The sequence below is a fragment of the Chamaea fasciata genome, unplaced genomic scaffold (assembly GCF_029207755.1).
Source record: "Chamaea fasciata isolate MVZ Bird 193981 ecotype frontalis unplaced genomic scaffold, bChaFas1.0.hap1 SCAF_32, whole genome shotgun sequence".
In the NCBI taxonomy this organism is placed as follows: Eukaryota; Metazoa; Chordata; class Aves; order Passeriformes; family Sylviidae; genus Chamaea; species Chamaea fasciata.
The window spans coordinates 1022330-1044634 of record NW_027094117.1 but is presented as its reverse complement, the minus strand read 5'-3'; the positions used below and the strand labels follow the sequence as shown (position 1 = coordinate 1044634).

At 53.0% G+C, this 22305-nt stretch overlaps 1 protein-coding gene and 1 long non-coding RNA gene across 2 annotated transcripts; both read right to left on the bottom strand.

Annotated features, from left to right (window-relative positions):
• Positions 1–314: 314 nt before the first annotated feature.
• LOC136303348 (zinc finger protein 892-like) lies at positions 315–6401 on the bottom strand. Its single transcript, XM_066207040.1, has 2 exons — positions 6362–6401; positions 315–1879 (listed from the first exon to the last, which is right to left on the bottom strand). Exon 2 carries the CDS (start codon positions 1850–1852, stop codon positions 944–946), a length of 909 nt encoding a protein of 302 aa, XP_066063137.1. The 5' UTR covers positions 1853–1879; positions 6362–6401; the 3' UTR covers positions 315–943.
• Positions 6402–8052: 1651 nt separating this feature from the next.
• Positions 8053–9186, bottom strand: LOC136303381 (uncharacterized). Its single transcript, XR_010724218.1, has 4 exons — positions 8909–9186; positions 8623–8807; positions 8422–8522; positions 8053–8302 (listed from the first exon to the last, which is right to left on the bottom strand). It is a non-coding gene; the product is annotated as an uncharacterized lncRNA (long non-coding RNA).
• Positions 9187–22305: the final 13119 nt, after the last annotated feature.

Sequence of the window (22305 nt, the reverse complement as noted above, 5' to 3'; positions counted from 1 at the left end):
CTGGGGTCCCCAAAGCCCTCAGCAAGCCCCAAGGCCCTCCCAGGAACCCTCAACTCCCTCAAACCCAGCATCCCCCACAGCCCCTGCAAGTTCCCCCCATGGCACCGGCCATGGCCATGTCCCCACTTGCCACTGGCCACGTCCCACCATGTCCTCACCCATGGCTGCCTCCCCACCGTGTCTCCATCCTTGTCATTGTCCCCCACGTCTCCATCTGTGCCCGTGTCCCCTCATGTCCCCATGAATGGCCACGTCACCCTCCATGTCCATGTGTCCCAAAGTCACTCCCCATGTCTTATGTCCCCACCCAGGTCTTAGTTCAACGTCTTTATTTTTACCCCAGTGTTGGACATTTAAAAGGCATGAAGAGAAATGAAAAGCAAATCAAGGCCAAAAGAAAAGGATATTCCTGTCTGTGCCAGCTGAGGATCCACATGCTTGGGTGGGAGGGAAGAACCTTTTTTGGAGCGGTTTCCACCCCACTGCCTCCACAGTCATGGTCTTTGCCCCAGTTCATCACCATTTGTCTGTGGAAAACACCCATGGGCAACAGGAAAGCAAAATCGTGGAATCCTGACACTGGAAATTACCTCCAAGACCATCCAGCATTCCTTGATGCCCCCAGAAGATAGGACTGAGCACAAAAGATTTTCTGGGGTTGAAAGTCAACAAATCCGCTCTCCCCAAGGAATTCCCAATGTCGGTCTGTGTCCCGATGGATGTTCCTGCCCCTGTGTTCATCCAGGTGCCCACAGGGAGACAGGAAGATGTGGAGCCCCCTCAGCCACATCTCTTCCCAACACAGATCACCAGGACCACGGATCACCAGGGCTCTGCCCAACGGGGGTCACTGGGGATCATCCAACGCCGATCCTCCCATGGGGGATGGAGCTGGATCAGCACAGGAAGCTCTTCCCGCACTCGGGCACTCGCAGGGCTTCCCTTAGTGCTGCCTCCGTTGGTGTCTGGTCACTTTAGATCTGTCTGAGAAGCTCTCCCCACACTCAGGACACTTGCAGGGCCTCTCCCCGGTGTGGATGCGCCGGTGGACAGTGAGGTGTGAGTTGCGGTTGAAGCCCTTCCCGCAGTCGGGGCAGCGGAAGGGCCTCTCATCCGTGTGAATCCGCTGATGTAAGAGGAGAGTGGAGCTCCTTGCAAACCTCTTCCCACACTGGAGACACTCGTAGGGCCTCTCCCAGCTGTGGATGCGCTGGTGTTTTCTCAGGTCGGAGCACAATCCAAAGCTCTTCCCACATTCCAAGCAGGTGTAGGGCCCTTCCCCCGTGTGGATCACTCGGTGCCGGACGAGACTGGAGCTGTCTCTGAAGCTCCTCCCACATTCCCCACACACGTATGGTTTTTCCCCACTGTGGATCATCTGGTGTTTCCACATGGTAGAGCTGTCTCTGAAGCTGTTCCCACATTCCCCACACTCGTAGGGTTTTTCCCCAGTGTGGATCATCTGGTGTTTCCACAGGGCGGAGCTGTTCCTGAAGCTGTTCCCACACTCCCCACACTTGTAGGGTTTTTCCCCAGTGTGGATCCTCTCATGTCTCCTCAGGTTACTGCTGTGGCTGAAGCTCTTCCCACATTCCCCACACTCGTAGGGCTGTTCCCCACTGTGGATCCTCTGGTGCCGGATCAGGTGGCAGCTGTAGCTGAAACCCTTCCCACATTCCAAGCACTTGTGGGGCTTCTCCCCTCCATGAGGCTTCTCCACCAGCTCTGAGCTCCGGCTGGATCTCCGGCCGCCCTCCTGGCACAGGGCGGGTCTTTCCTCCTCGCAGCTCCCTGGGCTGGGTTTGCAGCCCCTCCTCCGGAGGGATGTCCTGGGCTTTTCCTCCTTCTCCATCTGGGCACTCCTTGGGAATGACAGATCCTGGTTTAGGGAGAAAACAAGAGGAGAGCACCTTAGGCTGGGGGTTCCTCCTTGCCCAAGTTATTCTCAAAAAGTCAGCGGGCACCTTGTGTCTGTGAAAATCTCCAAAACACCAAGATTCAGCCTAGAAGTCCTCCAAACATCGACACAGATCAAAAACTCCCCACACATCGAGACTCAGACAAAAACTTTTCCACAATATAAAGATTCAGCCCCTTGCAAAACCTCCCCCCTCCCACCTCCCCAAATTCCCCTCGCGGGGGCGCTGGGGCCGAGGGCGGGGCGCACGTGGGGTCCAGGGGGGCACCGCTGGGACCTGCGGGTCTGCCTGGCAACTGGTGAGTCATCAGCGCCACGCGCTCCCATTGGCTGAGCCTGCCCGAGGGGTGGGGCTGCAGCAACGGGGGACACCCTGCTCCAGGGGGGATGTCCCGCAAACGGGGAACCCCCATGAAAGGGAGAAGAGGAAAGTGTCTTTACAAACAGATGCTGCGAATCTGCTTGGGGATAGGGCTAGGCACTCGGACATAAGGAAGGGACAGAAGAAGGCATCACTTCCAGAAAATATTAACTGACCACGCAGCCTGCTGCTCTTGTAACATTAATTTTGAAGAATTAAAGATTTTAGTTAAACCAGATATTGCTGAAGTAAGACAGATAGACTTCCCTTTTGATAAGCAGAAGCCGGATTTAAGGAACTGATAAATCCCAAAAATGTCTTTGATTATTCAGGGACAAGTGGGAAAGATGAGCAGATGTGTTTTAGTCAACCACTATCGGCAGATGTGGGGGATGGGTTTGAAATGCAGGAATTTTTACTTGTTCCTAATTGTGATTGTAATTTACTGGGAAGGCATTTGATGGCTAAACTGGGAATGCAAATTAATACTGTAAAAGATGATACAGAGGCCAGTTCTGTGGTACCTTTGTGTCAAATGTCTGGCAAGGCCTGTGCTGAAGTGAACCCACAAGTGTGGGCAGCGGCAGGGAAAGAGGGAAAATCAGATACCCAGCCTCTCCAAATGACTCTGCAGCAACCAGGACAAGTGGTGTCTAAAAGCAATCCCCTGTTCCAAGGGAGGGAAGGAAGGGCGTACAGCCTGTTATCCAGCCCCTGTTCAAGGCAGGGTTTTGGGAGCCAGGCATCTCTCCCTATAATGCTCCTCCTATGCTGCCAACCAAGAAATCAGATGGAATCCACAGAATGGTGCAGGACCTAAGAAGAAATGAGATTATCAAACCCAGGCACCCCACAGTCTCAGATCCTTACACCACCTGGAACCAGGTTCCCTCCTCACACTGCTGCCATTCAGGATTTGATGTAAAAGATGCTTTGGGGGATGCCCACTGACACAGGATGCTGAACAGGATTTGGCCTTTGAGTGGGAACAAGAGGGAGAAGGGAAAATGGGAAAGACATGGACGGTCCTTCTGCAGGGATGCACAGAAGCACCAACCTTATTCGGGCAAGCTTTGCAGAAAATATCAAAAGAATTTACCTCACCCCCAGGGACAGGGATAATGCAGGATGAGGATGACTTGCTCCAGTCAGGAGGACACGAAGTGGTAGAAGAAGCCTCTGTGGAATGGCTCCATTTTCAGGCTAAAAAGCATTTTGGAGTATTTGAAAGAAAAAGCGCAAAAGGTGGAGAAAGAAGTTAAATATTTGGGGCATTATTTGACTGAAAGTTTGTAGTGAATTGACCAACAGAAGGTCAAGGGAATCTCAGAAGTAACTTTACCCAGGATAAAAAGGAGCTGCAACAATTCTGAGGATTAATAAGGAATTGGAGGACTGGATTGAGGACTCTCTGTTCTACCCAGAACATTGTGTGACATTTTAACCCCAGACAGCCTCAATGTTATGGTATGGACATGAGAAAGAGAACAAAACATGAGAAAATGAAAAAACGAAAATGATGGATGCCCCAGCCATGGCTCTCCCATACTCCCAAAAGGAATTGGAATTGTCTGTGGATGTTAAACAGGCCACGACTGACCCCGCACTGAAGGCACCGGAGCAGCAGCCAGGGCTCCGCAGCGGGGGAAGCCCCTGTGCCTGCCCACAGATCCTCTGCTGGATCTGTGGGTCAGACTGTAGAAAGTTTAGGGAAAATCCAGTAAAACTCATGTGTCATGGAATGATTTTTGCTGCACACCCAGGCTACGTGTAGATGAAATGGTTTCTGTTGCACATCCTGGCCAAAATCAAGTAATGCCTTGACTCTCTAACACTAAATGTGTTATTGGAGAATTACTGTTTTTCTCGCAGTTTCAGAGAAACGATTGCACCATCAGAATAATCTCTCATAATAATCCTACTTTTAAATTGTCAGTAATGTTTGGACCAGGGGTGTGAGAAACAATTTTTAGTCCTAGGAGAAGAAGCAGAAAAAACTTGATGGCTTCGGAATGTTTTTGTGTATGTTTGTGGAAGGCACTTAGTGATGGCAAAATTTTGGTATGGGTTTTTCGATGTTCACCGTTAGGTTGCATTTTACAAAACCAGAAGAGCTTTAAAAGCGACCCTTTAACAGTAAACAGTGAAAAGAATTAAACAGTTAAATCCACAGTTAAAACAAAAGTAGATTGTAGGGAACCACATGAGAGTCATTCCATGGCTGCTCTGGAAGAGAAGCTTCCTTCCAGGCAGCCAGGAGAGGAGCTTTAGAAATGCAAATTAACACTGCTGGGGAAAAGTGTGGACAATGCACCAGGCTCTACTTGCCCGGGGGAGGAATTGGGCTCATTCCCTCTGTCCCTCACCCCAAGCTCTGCCTGCTGGCACAGATGGAATTGGCACAGCCAAAGGCAGAGCCCACAGTGAGGAGATCTGACTCTGCAACACAAATTGCTTCAGCTGCAAAGGGAAACAGCAAATGGAGAATGTTGTGAAAACTTCACTAAAAGAAGTGGAGGGGAATCATCCCTCTCCCCACTCCAACATGTGCTCTCACTGTCTGTGTCACACAGGGAGCATTAGACCACTGGGGTGTTTGTGCTACCACAAGTTCAGAGAAATCACTTGGGAATCCAAGTGTGTGAGGATTTAATTAGAAAAAAGAGATCAATTGTTGCAGCCCTGGCTGGAGGGAGCACCCAAAAATGGGGAAAAGATGAACAGCCATCAGAACAAATCCTGCAACACCATGGACCAGCCCCAGGGAACCCGAACCAATTCAGATCAGGGGCCAGAGAACCCACTGATCATTTCAATGGCAGAATTAGATTACAAGACGTCCACAAAATAATAACCAACCAGACAGATCCAGCTCCTCAGCCTGGCCCACCAATCCACTCAAACGAAGAATGTAACATTTCACCAGGGGATGGGATCAGATTATCTATTAGCAGAAGGAGGAGGACAGTGTGGAAAATTAAATGACTCAAGATGTCGTTGACAAATAGATGACAACAGAAAAGTGGTGAAACAGATAACAAAGGAAGTAAGAAAGCAGCTCATGTGCCGGTCCAAACGTGGAAAGGATGGGAATGGGACACGGTTTCGTGGTTCCCTGGCACACCATGGGTTAAACGAAGGCTCTTTCTCCTCTGTTGTGCTCCAGCAACTCTCATCTTTGGACCGTGCACACACCTCGCTGAGGGCAGCTCATTCAGCAGCTGAGCAAAGGGATGCAGGTGGCAGCCAGGCCTCCTGATCCACACACGGCTACAAAAGGACAGGGAATGAGGGCACTGAAAATAATCCCAAAGTCAAAGAGGACCCAGCAAGAAAAAACAGAGTGAATCAGTGAATCTGCTTGGACATAGGGACAGGGACTTGGAGAAAGGAAGGAATGCGAAAAACCATCAGTTTCAGAAAACGTTACTCATTGACATGGACTGCTGCTCAGCCAAGGTCCTGCGAAATTCCTGAACATCAAAAAGAAGAAAAAAGACTGAACAGAGCCATGAATATCGGATGTTATACAAAAGGGGGGTGCATATTAACGAGGACATGCAGGCGGCGGATCGGGAAGTCGGAACTTTCCAAGAACCTTCGCCACTGGGCAAAGGGACAGGGAGATGCAGAAGGGAAAATCAGGATAAAAAGGAGGTCGAGTACGACAACAACAGGAGAGACCCCACGGCAAACGCCGCACGGCCTCTCCCTTTGTTCAGGAATAAAGTCACTTTTACAGGACTCCTCGGTCTCCTCTGGGGACACAAACCTCTGGCCACGGGAATTTTCCCGCACAGCCCCGGGGACAGGGCGGCCACCTCCGTCCTACCCGCAGGAAGCGGGACGAGGCAGCGCTGCTCCGGCACCGGCTCCTGCCGAGGCAGCGGCGGGAAGGAGACCGCGGGCAGCCGCTCCCGCAGCGCCCTCCGGCCACGGGGAACACGGCGCCGACACGGCACAAGGAACCCGCCAGAGCCCCCTGCCGCCCCCTCCGCCCGCAGCCGGCCCCGAGCCCCGGCAGAACCGAGCGCGGCTCCCACCCGCGCTGGGGCCGCCTCCGAGCTCCGCCGCCGCCTCACCGGGCTCCGGCCGCTGCCGCCGCTCCCGGGCCCGCACACACGCTCCGCCAATGGCGCCTCTGCCGAGCCACGCCCGCCCGGGGGGCGGCCCCGGGGCCGGGCTTGGCCCCGCTCGGCCCAATCGGCGCGCGAGATTCTGGAGTGACGGCACGATCTGCCAATGGCAGCGAGCCAGGGGCGGGCTCTGCACACGGCCCACGCCCGCCCCGCGCTCTCAGGCCCCGCCCCCGGGCTGTGTGAGGGGAAAGCCGCAGATGAGGAACAGCGCTGGGACGGGCCCGGGCCCGAGTCGGGATTGAGCTGAAAACACAAACAAACTTCTTCGCACCTCCCGGCCCGCCTATCCCAGCCCGGCGTGTTCGCCGGTACCGGCTCCGAGGAAAGCCGTGAGTTCTCCTGGCCCTAATTATGAGCATGAACTGCACGGCTTTGATTTCGCCAAATAAAAGGGAAAACCCCCCAGGCCCTTGGGCTGAGTGGAGGAGGGGAGAGATTTCTGGCAGAAACTTCCAAAAATCTTTTTTCCTGAGGCTGGGAAGAGCAAACCAAACCCAAGCGAGGTGGGTCCCACCCCTCAGCATCGCTCCCCTGCCGTCCCAGCTGAAGCCCTCGCCGGCTGCTCCGGGCTGGATGGGCAGACTGGGAGCGCTGGGAAGGGGCCCCGGCTCAGGGCGCAGCCCCCGGGGCAGCCCCACGGCCCCCACGGCAGCTCCAAGGCTCCGCCAGCCGGGACGGGACGTGGGAGGGGGAGCAGGGAAGGGACGGGGCTGCCGGCGCCGGGGGAACACGAGGGACACTGGGGGCACTTTGCAAGCATTCAGTAAAAACCCCAAAATTATAAAGAATACAAAAACAGCAGCAACAGTGGCACCCTAAATACTGATGGAGGACATGCAGTGTCATTCCACAGAAGGCTCTGAATTGGAAGGGACCCACAAGGATCGAGTCCAACCCTTAAGGTAATGGTACCTGTGAGGTTAAATCACACATTGGCATTATTGGCACCTTGCCCCAACCAAGGTCACATCCACATGGAAGCACTTGTTTGTGGTCTGTTTTCACAGTGTTATACCAATATAGATATAAAAGCTTAGTGTATAAATACAGTGTTAGAAGAATGCATTTGAAATCTGTTTCCAGAGTGTTGTACCTACATATGTATACAGGCTTAGTGTATAAATGTGTAGTGCAAGAGAAACAGGATGAGTCCTGGAGTGGCTGCAGAAGGAGAAAGGAACCCCCAGGCCCTGCACAGGCAGCCACACGTCAGCTTCCACATCACGTCCTATTCCTGCAGGTTCATCTCCTGGAGACCAGGCACTGAGGTGACCCTGAGACCTTGCCCCAACCAAGGTCACATCCACATGGAAGCACTTGTTTGTGGTCTGTTTTCACAGTGTTATACCAATATAGATATAAAAGCTTAGTGTATAAATACAGTGTTAGAAGAATGCATTTGAAATCTGTTTCCAGAGTGTTGTACCTACATATGTATACAGGCTTAGTGTATAAATGTGTAGTGCAAGAGAAACAGGATGAGTCCTGGAGTGGCTGCAGAAGGAGAAAGGAACCCCCAGGCCCTGCACAGGCAGCCACACGTCAGCTTCCACATCACGTCCTATTCCTGCAGGTTCATCTCCTGGAGACCAGGCACTGAGGTGACCCTGAGACCAAAGAGGGTGAGGTGTTGATGAGATCAGGTACTGAGGTGACCCTGAGGGTCAGTGCAAGGCAGACACTGCGCCTGAGGAAGGACATCCCAGGGTTTGGAAAAGGGGCAAAGCTGTGACTGCCCAGCACAGAGAAGGTGCTTTGTCCATCCCCTGCCACAGGCGAGTTTGGGGTCTGCTGCACAGATAGGGCATTGGATTTGAGCAGGTCACACTCCCAAAATGATTCTCAGCCAGGTATACACACTCTGCATCGCCCAGGACAGGAACCCTGCAAGGAGGAGCAGAGACAATGCTGGCACACAAAAGGACACTTCCTGTCCCATCTCCTGTCCATCCGCACATGCCCCGACATGCCCCCCAGGTCCTGCTCGGCTCCCTGGGACTCACCAGGAGTTGAAGCTGCTGCCGTCCTCCCACTGAAGCTGCTGTCCCCGTCTGCGAAGCCCAAGCCAGTAACCGACTTTCCAGCTGAGGCGGAATAGGAACTCCTGGGAAGTGGAGAGGAGCCAGCAGTGGGAGCTGCACCCCCAGCCCAGGAGCCCCCAGGCTCCCCTCGGCCACCCCACACCCTCCCAGCCCCTCACTCACCATTTCCTCATCCCTGAGCACGGCCAGGGAGGCCCCGAGCTCAGAGCACTGAGCCTGACCCTGATCCCAGGTGCGCTCATCCTTCGAGAGGAAGTGGCACATCCCATTGTACCCAACCCACCCAGCAGGACAGGCCAGCAGCTGCGGAGTGTCAGGAACAACTGGAATATTTCCTTGTCTTCCCCCTGCAGAGGGGAGAGGAGAAGGTCCAGGATTCCCCTCCACAGGCAATAGGGACCCTGCTGTGCCCCCAGGGGCTGGGCTGAGGCAGCTGCCCCTCCCTTACCTGACAGCACAGCCAAGGCCGGCACCAAAGCCAGGACCAGGATCACGAGCAGAGCCAGGACCAGAGTGACCTTGGGATGGGATATGAACCTCTCCCCTGGAGCAGTAAAGAGCCTCTGGCTGTGAGGACGGGGCTGTCCTGAGCGCGCCCAGCCCTCACATCCCCCCACCCAACACCCGGGGGACACAGGAGGGACCCCCCATTCTGCGGGGGGTCCCCAGGTCACTTGAAAGCCAGGGCTGGGGCTGAGAGAGGCGGGCAGATCCCGGTGGTGCAGTTTGGGAGAGGGGGAAGTGAAAGTGACAGAGGGAGTGTGAGGGGACAGGGGGACAGGGGGAAAGGGGGAATATTAGGGAATTCACCTGGGTCCCCTCCTCAGACCTCCCTGGATCTCCCCAGACTGCCCTGACACCCTCCATGGCCACGCACTGTGGGACCCCCGGGCCGGGCTGTGCTGAGCTCCGGGGCCCTGCACTCAAACTCTGCCTGCAACTTGCTGGGTTTGTCCCAAAGCAGGGGAAGCAGCGGGAGCAGTGGATCCAGTTTTTCTTGTGGGGAGGGGTTCCTGACCCTGGGCCGGTAGATCCCCAGTTAGCTCTGATTGCTGGCAGCGCCAGGGGCCGTTCCTGAATCTGCTTGCAGTCTCAGGTAATGGTGCAGAACAAGGCTGTTGTTCTACGGCAACAGGTGTTGGAGTGTCCAGGTTTCAGAGCAAGGATCAGAGAAGGCTCTTTTCCATATGGTTTCTCAGAGATCTTTATTCCCGAAGAGAGGGGGGACGAAAAAGAGATCGAACAAAGCCTGTGTGCCCACCTTTCAACTGGGGGATAGAGAGCGCGAAGCAGAAAGGTGATTGACCCCAGGCTGGACTGACAGGTATTTCTCTATAACATAGGGCAGGGTCAGGGGGAAAATGGACAGCTGACCAAAGCTTCCAGAGCAAGGGCAGGGTCAGGAGAGATGGACAGAGGGACAGGGGAGGAGATACCTTTGGACGGTACCTGATTTATTGGGGGGAGAAGCAGGGATGAACCATTGGGATCCAACTCCAAAACAGCTTAACAAAACCCACCACCAGAGGTTCCCATCCCCAGGGGAGTAGGACAGGGCACTGGGACTCCAATCCCTGATTCCAAATCTCCTCTCCTCTCCTCTCCTCTCCTCTCCTCTCCTCTCCTCTCCTCTCCTCTCCTCTCCTCTCCTCTCCTCTCCTCTCCTCTCCTCTCCTCTCCTCTCCTCTCCTCTCCTCTCCTCTCCTCTCCTCTCCTCTCCTCTCCTCTCCTCTCCTCTCCTCTCCTCTCCTCTCCTCTCCTCTCCTCTCCTCTCCTCTCCTCTCCTCTCCTCTCCCTTTGGGTGATCATAAATCCCAGAGCAGCTTAAGAGCCCCATTGCAAGTTCAGGTTTCCCAGGAAAGGGAGGCCTGGGTGTGAGGTGCCCCAGGATGGCCAGGAGTGTGGGTCTGGGGGCCCCCGAGGCCACAGAAACAGGGGATCAAGGGTCTGGGAGAGGAGGATAGGCGGGAAAGAGGGTGCAGGGGGATGTTGGTGGGAGATAAGGGGCTGCAGGGCATCCCGGAGCTGAGGATGGAGATGCAGGGGGGTCCCAGTGCCCAGGAACGCAGCAGGGGGGCAGGATCTGGGAAACAGTGGTGGTTGCCAGGAAGGGACCGGGACAGAGAGGGATGGGCTGGGACAGACTGGGACGCTGAGACACGCCAGGACTGGGACAAGAACCCATTGGCAGCAGAATTGGGGCAACAGGGATCGTACTGGGATCTACTGGGACCACACTGAGGGCTACTGGGAGCATACTGGAGACAACTGGGAGCAGATGAGCATGACTGGGAGCATGCTGGGGACAACTGAGATGTACTGCGAGAGATTGGGAGTGGTTTGGATCATCCTGACACTGACTGAAATCATACTGGGAGTGATCAGATCTATCGTAGGAGTGAACAGGAGAAACTGGAACAATGCAGGGAATAACTGGGATCATGCTGGGAGGAGGTGGGCCCATGCTGGGGTCATGCTGGGGTCATACAAGATCACTTGGAGTGACTGGCAAAGTCCTGGGGATGTCTGGGATCATACTGGGTGTGACAGGGATCAAACTGGACTGATACTGGGAGTGTCTGGAGGTTACCGGGATCATACTGGGTAACTGGACTTACACTGTGAGCAAGTGGGACCACAGCAGGGGCACAAGGAATCATAGAATGTGTCACTGGATTCGTAGTGGAATTGGCTGGGGCCACACTGAGCTGTTCCTGAGAGGGACTGAAAGGAACCGTACAGGGCATGAGTGGGAGCCACTGGGACCATGTTGTGGACAATTGGGATCCTAGCGGGGGCGATTTGGAACATCCTGTGGGTGACTGGGATCATCCCGGGGGTGACCGGGAACCACCACTGAGGCGATGGCGGATCTCGGAGGCGGCCCCAGCGCGGGTGGGAGCCGCGCTCGGTTCTGCCGGGGCACGGGGCCGGCTGCGGGCGGAGGGGGCGGCAGGGGGCTCTGGCGGGTTCCTTGTGCCGTGTCGGCGCCGTGTTCCCCGTGGCCTGAGGGCGCTGCGGGAGCGGCTGCCCGTGGTCTCCTTCCCGCCGCTGCCTCGGCTGAGCCCATTCCCCTGTTTGCGCTGGCAGGTGCCATCAAATGCATCCCAGGATCCCATCTCCCCACCTGAAGCCTCCAGTGCCCAGCCTGTCCTGGGCTGGTGGCAGCCAGCCTGACAAAAACCAACAGCCACGGGCCACCAGCGCCCAGGGGCTCAGAAGCAGGCGAGGGACGCTTTGGTTGGCAGGAGCGGAAGGGCCGGGGCTGCTCCCCTGCCTCTCTTTGCCTTGGGTTAGGATTCAATTTTCTTGCCTCTGTCCGAGGGGATAAAGGCATGGTTTTTCTCCAACACAGGGCAGGTTTTTTCTCTAGCATGGAGCCTTCCCCATGGCCCTTCTGGCCTTCCCCAGGCCCCTTCTGCCCTCTTGCAGAACCAGTGGCATTTTCCGCCACACGCAGTTTGTAACCCAGAGTCGAGTGCAGCCCAGAAGGCTCCAAGCAAGTCCTTCCAGGCTGACTCTGCAGATGCCGAGGCTGCTCTGGCCTCTGCCAGGCCTCTGCTGGGGCTCAGCTCTGGGCAAGGCTGGGCCCACTGTGGCCTCGCATTGCTCCGCGCAGCTGAGTCACAGGGGGAGAAGGATGGCACATGTCAAGGGAGTTGAGGTTGAAGGGAGTTTTTATTCCAAAAGCTGCCGTAACAAACAGGGTGTCACAACAACCAGAACAAACAGGCTGTCCTAACTACCAGAACTAACTGGCAGTGCTAACTACCAGAACTAAGTAGTTGTCCCAAGTAGAAGAGAAAGCGCTTCATGTCCTCCGCTGCTCTTTCAGTTGCTTTGCTGCAGTGATCAGAGGGGTCAGGCTGGAGAGAGGCTTGGCTGATGCTAAAAATGGGTGCTGGCCAAAGGATAAAAAAGAAAGAAGTGAAGCGTTACTTTCCAAAGTCAAGTTCCTCCCAGGCTCTGTTGCAGCAGGACAAAGGGGAATGGATTTGAAGTGCAGGGAGGGAAGCAGGCTCAGATTAGATGTAAGGGAGAATTTTGGTTTTTTACCAGGAGAGTGGGGAACACACTGACAGAAGGTGCCCAGAGATGTGGGAGGTGCCTCCTCCCTGGAAAGAGCCAAGCTCAGCTCAGGCACGGCTCTGGGGCACCTGATCTGCTTGAAGATGTCTGCGCCCATTGAGGGCACCAGGTGCAGAGGACCTGGAAAGGAGCCTGCCAACCTAAACCGGGCGAGGATTCTGCTTGCTTTGCGCGTGCAAAGCAGCCAGCCTGGAGATTACGGGAGAGGGCCCCAGAAGAAAACCCCTCCCTGCCGCTGCTGTTTCCCCTGCAGCCGCTTGGCATTCACCTGCAGCAGCTCCTGGGCAGACCAGCGCCGCTCCTCGTCCCACTCCAGGCTGCACTCGAGGAAGTCCCGCAGCAGAGCCGACAGGCGCCGGGGCTCCTGCAGCCGCGGGGTCCCGTTCTGCCGGATCAGAGTGCGAGCCTGCAGGAAAAGCAAACACAGCGCTCTGCCAGCTTCCGTCACACCCACAGTGCTCACATTGAGCCCAGCTTCTCAGCCCCAGCTCCAGGGGCACTTTCCTCCCTGGCAGAGATGCTGCTCATTTTTCTTTACCAACCAAAAAACCCAAAGCCTGATTCAGCCACAGCCATTGCAACATCCAAATGATCTGGCCTGGAGAGCCAATCTCATTGGCTTTCTTAGTAGGCACTTCCATCAGAAAGAGCAGATTTTGCTTCTCCAAATACCGACACCAGCGTTCCAGGCCATTTGCAAGAGTCACTGTGGTCTGACTGTTATTTCAAAGGATTCTTACATCAAACGCATCTCTGCAGGGACACTGACACTCAAGGAAATTCATTTGTGATGCCCCATCCCAGAAACTGCCAGACAAGAAACAGGTTTGTGTTGCTGAAAGCTCAGGCTTGGTGACATGGAGAAAGGAGCTTGGGCTAGGAAAGAAACGTGTTAGACTTTGGGCATGTTAAATAATCATCTTGAGGTGTTAGACAACTTTCCCAGTGAGAAGAGCCGGGAGGGACTTAATCTCGCCAAACCTGTTTTACAAACTCCTTCATAGATTTCTTGTGTTTGGGGGTGGCTTTTGGGGTGCGTTTGGGGTTTTTTTGCAAGATAACATTGGAGCTGATACTGGCTTCACGTTTTCAGGTCATCCTCACAGATAGAAGAGCTGAACACCTTAAAGCCCAAAGCACATTGTTGCCAGAGACTGCAGAATATTGGTCTGTGTTCAGGCTCGAGTCCTCTGGGAATTCCCTTCCCCATGTCCAGAAACCTTCAGCTGCTCCTGCCAGGGCAGGGTCACGCTGTGCTCACAGGCCTCTGCAAACACTGGAGAATCTGCCTCTTACCATGGCCGCCGTTTCCTTGAAGTAAGGAGGTTCTCCTTCCACCATCTCGATGGTCACAATGCCCAAGGACCAGATGTCCACCTTGGGGCCGTAAGGAGAACTGGTGACAACTTCTGGGGCCATCCAGTGAGCAGTGCCCACCATGGAGCTGGGCTGGTCCTGCTCAGGGCTGAGCTGAGCGCAGAGGCCAAAATCAGCTGAGGACAGAAACAAACCCTGTCAAAGGCAGCTGGAATGAGGAAACCAACCCCAAAGATTCCCCACTCTCAGTATGAGAATGCAGTCGTGAATACAGCTGCAAAAGTCCTCACGGCTGGAGGCAAGGAAAGATGGAACTGGCCCCTTCAAGAAACCCTCAGCTTTCATGCAGTGGCTTTTACTGATTCCCTTGAAGATTTCCATTCCAAGTCCTGCCCCTCTGCAAGGGCCATAGCCAGAGCAAAGCCACTCCTGACACTCCTGCTCCTCCCCTGAGCTCTCTGCAGGGGCAGCAGGAGCGCTTGTGGCAGTGCCACCAGCAGCACTTGTGGGGCTCTGGCCGCCACTGGCAAGCAGCCCCACACCCGCAGCCCGGGAGCGCCGTGCCTGGCCAGGAACACTCACCCAGCTTGACAGAGCCGTCCATTCCCAGAAGGATGTTGGAGCTCTTCAGATCCCTGTGGATCACCTGGTTGGAATGGAGGAAATCCAGGCCCTGCAGACACTGAGAGAGAAAAAGAAACACCAGGGTAAAAATCAATGGCTGGAATATATCAGCCAAGAAAGGAGAGTTTAGAATTCTGCCAGCAGAAACTTTGCTGTGACAGGCCAGGAGTGCAGTGCACACAAGCTCCAGGCAAATGGTTCCAAGGCAAAGCTGAGAAGAGCAAATCAAACCCAAAAAAGACAGAGTACCCCAACAGCAGGAAAGGGGACAAGAACAGGAGTGCAGTGATGCTGGCAGGCCATTCATTTCAGTGGCTCTTTCCTCTCCAGCTCATAAAAACAAGGCAGAAACAAAGCCCTGAGCATGGAGCCGCTCCTCTTCTCCTGCCCTTCTGGAAGGAGCATCGTGTCCAAGCCATGGGAGGCACAAGCAGGATCCCTCACCTCCCGACTGACAGCTGCCATGTCTCCTTCAGCCATGCGTGTCTGTCTGACCACATCCTGCAAAGTTCCTCCATCCATGTATTCCATCACCAGCCAGAGATCTCCATCAACAAGGAAGCTGGAAAAGGAAAACAATGGCACAGAGATGAATGTGCAGTGCTCAATTCCCCCATGGAAAAGCCTCCAGTGGGGTTTTCTTTCCAGGTCACTTGTCAATGAGGACAGAATCCCATCTGATTTTCACAGGAGACACCTGTGAAAAAGGAGAGGCCTTAGATGGCAAGCAAGAGAAAAATGCACTTTTAGCAACAGCCCAGATCAATGTGAAACCACAACACTTGCCCCCAGCTGCTTCAGCATCTGAACTCATCACTTCCACCATTCACTCCACAACAAGGCAACACAACTTCCGGAGCTATCCAGGGAGGGAGGCCGTGCAGCACTTGGGATAAAAGTGGTCAACTCTTTGGAAAACCTTGCAGAAAGTCTCTTCAGCAACAGGCAGGGCCATTGAAAAATGGGCAGATGAGGCCTTTCTGGAAACAAGAACCTGCTCTTCCTGGTAACTGAAGCAATGGAAAAGATTTGGGAAGAAGACACCAAGGGAAATAATTTCTGCCATGGATTATCAGCACTTGTTGTAAGACACAGAAAATAGGGTCCGCTTGAAGAGAAAACCAAAGTGGTGCAACAAAGGAACATGGAGGGAGTGAACTGCCAGGCTGCTGTTTTGGCAAGATATGGCCGGGTCAGGCTTCTCAAAACAGGCCACGGACTGCGGATGCCAGGAAAGATTAACGCAGGGCTCGTGCACGGGATGAGAGCTGAAGCACTCACCTGTCCAAAGAGTTGATAATGTTGGGGTTCTTCTTGGCCTTCAGGAGCAGGAGCTCATTCACAGCTCGTTCCCTCTTCTGCCCTCGGAGACTCATTTTCTTTATGGCCACCTGAAGGGACATTGCAGACCTTCAACTGGAGGAGTCTGTGGCAGGAGGCCACAGCAAACACGGAGCGAGTCTTTTTGGAGCGCCGCAGCCAGGCTGTGCCAAACTGCCTTGGGATGGGACACCAGAGCTCAGCAAGTGCCATTCCCACAGCCCATTGCTCTGCTGGCTGGGGGCTGCTTACAGGACACGTGGCCAGAGACATTTGGCCTTGTGAGCTCTGCAGAAATGGTCCCTCAGCTTCAAAGCTCTAACAACCTTCTCTGCACCTACAGTCTTCTCAAATGGCCCTAGTTTACCACCACTCTTAGAATGATGATGATGATGATGTTCATTATTATTCAAACACATTTTGCAAGCAGGAGGTAATTCTGGTTCTGTGCAAACAGAGCAAAAGAGCTGGGAACCCTTTAGCAATTCTATGGCATTTGCTCATGATTTCAAACGCAGCTGCTCTGCTTGGGCTTGCACAACAAAGCAAACACACACATCCCATGCTCAGATGATCCCTGTCACAGGCTGGCAGCCACACCAGAGCCAAAGACAACTGCAGGCTTTAGGAGAGAGCTTTGCTCTGGACATCCATCTTCTCATTGCTCTCCCTCTCTCTCTGTCAGCAGACACTCACCTCTCGTCCAGTGGCCCTGTCGAGTCCTTTACAAACGGCTCCGAAAGCCCTGCAGACAAAACAGCAGAGAGGAAAGAAGCAGTGCTTTAGACCCTGGGAGTGAAAGTCAGGCAGACAGGAGATCTTTTCTACCTGTAGCATTCAGAAAACACCTGGGCGCGTCAAGCCTTGAAAGAAGGGCGCGGCAGCCACCAGCCCTCTGCCATGCAAGGTGTGCAAGGGAAAACTGAGGCCAAACATGAAGGAAAAGTGCTGGAGCAAACCCCAAATGTCCGTGATGAATTCCTTTAGTTCAAAACCCGGGCTGGGGGCCGGCTGTCTAAAGAACTAGAAAAGAATGTATTTCATCCTTTTGCATTTCCTGCCTAAGAGCTGCAGGATCCACAAGAGCCCTGCATCAGGGCATCATGCATTTTCCCCTTGAGTGCAGCAGCTCTGTGTCTGTTACTGGATGTGTGGGGTCTACTACTTGTGCTGAAAAGAGCCCTTCTTAGTTCATCTCTGCTTTCTGTTTGGAAGCCATTCTCTTGATAATCCTGAGCAGTGAATAGTTTTGCAAGTAAAAGATTTGAAAGCAATCTTGTTGAGAACTCTTGTCTGACAGTCAGCAGATGGTGAGTTGCTCTCTTAGGCAATCCAATTGCATGGACAGAAGATCTTCCATGTCCTGCTCCTTGCTGCAGGCAGGACACTGCCAGCCTCAGGGGCCTTTGGAGGTGCCATATGACCACAGTTGTCAATTCTGATCAGGACTGAGAGACAGCAGCATCATCCCCCAGTGCCTGAAGGTGTCTGCAGCTCTCCTGACTTCTCACTTGATCCTGCACCAGCAAAATACCTGGGCCCTGCTCGTGTAGAAGTAACTGCCTTGCACTTACCCTTGGCCAATCTGCTCCAGTTCCAGGTATTTCTCCGCAGGCTCCCCCACGCTCACGCTGTTTCCTGAAAGAAACCACATGGAAGACACTCTCTCCCAGACAGAGACCCCACCTTGCAGCAGAGCGAGAATGCAGCCCCACTCCCTGGGGGCCCTTGTTCTCAGCTGGGGAAGGACAATCAGTCACTCTGGGACATTCAGCTGCAGAGCAACACCGGCTGCAGCTGATGCTGAGACACACACACAGCACCTGCTCTGGCACACAGGAACAGAGCAGACGTACTCAGCTGCATCAGGCACTGCTCCCCTCTTTCCTCTGCCTGCAGGGCTGTGCTGCTGCCAGAACCTTCAGCCCAGGATCCCGCAGCAGAGGGAGGTTCTCCGTCCTCTTCGCAAAACGCTGCAGGTTCTCCGTCCTCTTCCCAAAACGCTGCAGGTTGGCCATCGTCTTTCCAAGCCATGGGACGTTCAGCCTCCACATCCCATGCTGGGAGACATTCACCCTCCTCTTCCCAAGCCACAGGATGTCCTCCGTCCTCATCCCACACCGGGAGATGTCCGTCATCCTCGTCCCACGCCATGGCAGCTTGGCCATTCTCGCCCTGTGCCGAGTGACGTCCACCATCCTCGTCCCACACTGGGAGATGTCCACTGTCCTTGTCCCACACCGCGGGAACCTCGCCGTTGTATTCCCAATCGGCGGGATGTTCACCCTCATCTCCTAGAAGAGCGGGAAGTTCACTGTCGTCTCCCGGCACAGAGGGAAGTTCACCATTATCTCCCTGAAGAGTGGGAAGTTCACCGCTGCCTTCCTCCTCTTTGGCCTCCTCTTTGGAGGCAGAGGGAGCTGGAGGAGGTGCTGATGCTGCTTTTGTGCCCTGTGGACAGACGGTAGTGTGAGGGACGGGAAGTTCCATCTCAGTTATCACCTTATTTATCCTCAGCTACACATCCAGCTGCACTAAGCAGAAATAGGGTTCCCAGCTGTTCAAACAAACAAACAATGGGCTAAAGTCGACATTGCCACTTATTGTTGGGAATTTGATACTCCACCATGGCTAAAGCCAGCAAGCAATCTTCTGCCTGCAAAACCACACCTGCAGCTCTTCAAAAGCACTTCAACAGAAAAGGAGAAAACTGCCGGGGATGCCTTTGCTGCTGCTGCTGCTGCTGCTGCAAAGACACTGACAGGAACTTTCCTTCAGCCTCCCAGGCTTGCACTCGGCTGCCACACGCTGAGCTCACAACTTGCTGCACAATTCCAAACACCAAAGGTTCCCTTTGAACTCACCAAAGGAGGAGCTGCTCGAGATCCACCTGTCAGGTGCCCTGCAATGGGAGAAGGAACATGAACCAGATGCTGTCAGGAAAAGAAATGCCTGTGGTGGGAAATGCCACAGAGCAAAGCAACCCCAAGAGAGCATTTTGCTCTCACAGCATCCCTCCAGGAGCCACAGTCCCTTCACACAGCAAGCAAGAGAACAGCACCAAATACTGGGCTGTGTCAGTTCTGGGCCAGACCAGCAAACGGAGGGAGTTCCAGGCTCGGCTGCCACACACTCTCCCCTTGAGAGTACGGAACTCCCCCAGCAACTCTCCCCTGCAAATGCTGTGCACACCCTGCTGGCTGCAGACACCCCCTTTTTTCAGCTGCAGCTGCTGGCAGCAGCTCTCCCAAAACAATGGTGTCTTCATGGCAATTTGGTTACAAAGTCAACCCAGCTCCAGAGGAAGAACAGAAAGCACACAGCAAGCTCAAAGCCACAGATGCTGCACCGAGGGAAAAGCTTGACTTACGTGCCAAGTGGGTCAAGAAATACACCGAATAAGCCACAGAGTACAGGCTGCAAACTGCAGCAACCAAATTCTGGAACATTTTGGCTGCGCTGCACACGTCTGCAGACTGTAGCCCTGCAAGCACAGAAGGACAGCCGTCAGGGTGTGGGCTGACCACTGGGAATGCCTCGGGCAGGAGAATCCTCCTGCAAGGAGCAGGCGCCCAGAGCCGCTCTGGACACTGCGGCCTCTGTGTCCCACAGCAAGAGCAACACCACGGGGACGTGGCAATGCTCCTGTGACATCACAGCAGCAGCTCATGCAAAAACCGCCTGGAAGGTTCTCCTGTGTCACCAAGGAGCAGAAAGAATCCTCCCAGGGCACAGGCTATTGCCCAAAGGATGCAAGAGGAACTGTGAAAATGCAGCCCTAAGGACGCCTGATAGCCCAGCCTGAACACTGAGGAGGAACAAGGATGGGAGAAAACCAAAGGAAACGTGTCCTTTGGTCACTGATGCTTCTGACTGAAACCAGCAAGGCTCCTTCCATCTGGCATCTTTGTTCTAGTTCTAAAAACTAATTCTTGGCTTGAAACAGGGGAAAATGGGAAGTTGATCCATGGGGAAGAGAGGTGGCGGGGTCGGGTGGGTGGGAGCAGCGGGATGAGCTCTTGCGGGAGCTCTTGGCTTTCCCTGGGAAGAGGAAAGGGGCTGGATGCAGCTCCTTGCGCAGGACTGCACAGGCGGTGATTCCTGCAGGGATGAGAGTGGGTCGTGGTGTTATCTTGTCCCAGGTGCACAAGATGGACCGCGGAGGATTTCGGCGAGGGAAGAATGCAATCAATCATTATGATTGGTAAAGCATTGTTCAACTTTATTGCTCATAACATCCGTTATTATACTTTTGCCCGAAGCGTTCAGCATACTTGTCAAATTATAATTGGTTAGCATCCACTACTCATATATACTTGATTGGCTATATCAAGCGTGAGAAGGTTCTTCCCCGTGGCATGCTGAAAACTTTGGATACGTGCTTACTGCTACGCTCTATTAACCACAAGTTCTTTTATCTTTGGCCTGTAACCGTGCTTCCTGCTGTCCCAAGGACAGCTTGTCTTAGCAGCCCGTAGGCTGCTAGCACTTGGTATCGGGCCATAAGGCCTCTAATGATCCGTGGCCTTGCTCTGCTAACCATTCTTCAAGAATTCCCCCTTTTTTATTTTGTGCAACAATAGCAGCGTGTCGAGTAGTTACTGTTTCTGCTGCACGATACATCATCTGTTGCAAGCAGCGAAAAAAGCAAGGTACAAAAAGTACAAGCAGTAGCCCTATGGTGCTGTTTATACTTTTGCAAAATCATCGAAGTATTGGGGGTAAGTAATGAGAGGCTTTTGAAGATGCCTATAGACGTGAGTTTCTCCAGTGGGGAGATCTCAAAAGTGAGCGGGGGTCTCTAGGGTTTTTATAGTCCTCTCCGAAACGACAGGCAGTTGGCCCAACAGGTGGGGGAAATCTTTGCAGTGTGTTCATTTAGAGAACTCAGAACAAGTCGGTCGTCAGCAGGTACGGTGTCAACCAGTACGAGTCAGCAGGCGTGGTCACTTCACCGTGACTTGCCCATTGTTTCTGCTCAGGTCCTGATGTTCCCATGTGGGTGCTGGGTTTTTCCACCAAACACACCTGCAGGCAGCACTTGGCCAACATCCCAGCTCAGCCAGGCCACAGCTCCCGTCTTGAGATTTTCAAGTCCCTTCGAGGGGTTTCAGTCTCTGTCCTTGACCATGGTGGTGAGGCAGATGAGGGATCTTTGGACTGTCTCTTACACCAGCCCGGGACTCACTATTGTTGCCAAGAGAGTTCCTTCAGCAGGCTTCCGTAGTCTTGTGAAGTCTTCAGGACTCGTCCATGTTAGTAGCATATCCTGGAAAAAACAGAGACAGTAGAGAGTGTGTGTGAAAGAAAGAGAGAGAAAGAGGAAAATATAGAAAAATGAAATAGAAACAAAACAAAATCAACCAATATTGATTAAAACAATTTCTTCAAAATATTCAAAACAAATCATCAAATTTCTTCAAGTTATAACAAGTTTCAAACAAAAGCTTAATTTTGATAACAACCTAACATCATTCAAAGAAACAACAATAATCAAAACAAGCAACCAACAATTTCAAATGAATCCGCTGTTGCAGGTCTAATTTCCGTTGTTTGGGTAGTACGTCTGGTGTCAATAACTTTGGGAGTGTCTCTTGCAAAAGGGGTCTTGACTAAACTGTGTGCTTCCATGATAGATGCCAAGTGTGTCAACTTCTTCATCATTTTCCAATTGAGGATGTATAAAACGACTGATAAGACAAAACCAATCAACACCAAAATCAAAAGAACAACAATGGGATGACACACTTTGTTCAGGATACCTGTGGCAGTAGGTGACCACCCAAAAAGGGTATCCCACCACCTGTATTCTGCATCCTTTTGGACCCTTTCTAAAACACCATGTATTTCTTTCACATCATGATAGACTGTCACTAAAGTTTTCTGTCCACTTTTCTTGATCTTTTCCAAAACTCCTACTAAGTCTTCATGAAGCAACAATTGCTTAATTCAAGTCAGATTCATTCCAATGAGGACAGGTGTTATCTGGTGAAACATGGTAAAATTTGATTGGAAAAGGTGGTAGGATGTAACTGGGGCTGAGCAAGAAAAGTCACATCCTGGAATTGTGGTAAAATTGCAGACACAAAAATTGGAGTGATTTTTAGTATCCACCACTACATTTTCTACAACTACAGCATCACAAGCAGTCCTTCCACAAGCACATCCATCGCCTATATACACAAGCACTGTTTCAGGAGTTTCCTTAGGGTGTACTTCAAAACGACAAATCTTTTGCTCTATGTCCAAACAAATGTCTTGAGCTATGATTGTATGAACAATATCAAGTGCACTAAGGCATTACATACGGTTCTTACAAAAGCTGTAACTCTGTTGGTATTGGGGTTAGAGGTAAAGTTGGCCAATTTCCACCAGGATTGGAATTCCTTTTCAAAATCATTTGCATTGTCCCAAATTATTTTCCGAATTTCAGGAGGAAAAGTGCCTTCTTCTCCTTCCCATATGATTGAGGCTACAACTGTCTGCATCCAAAGC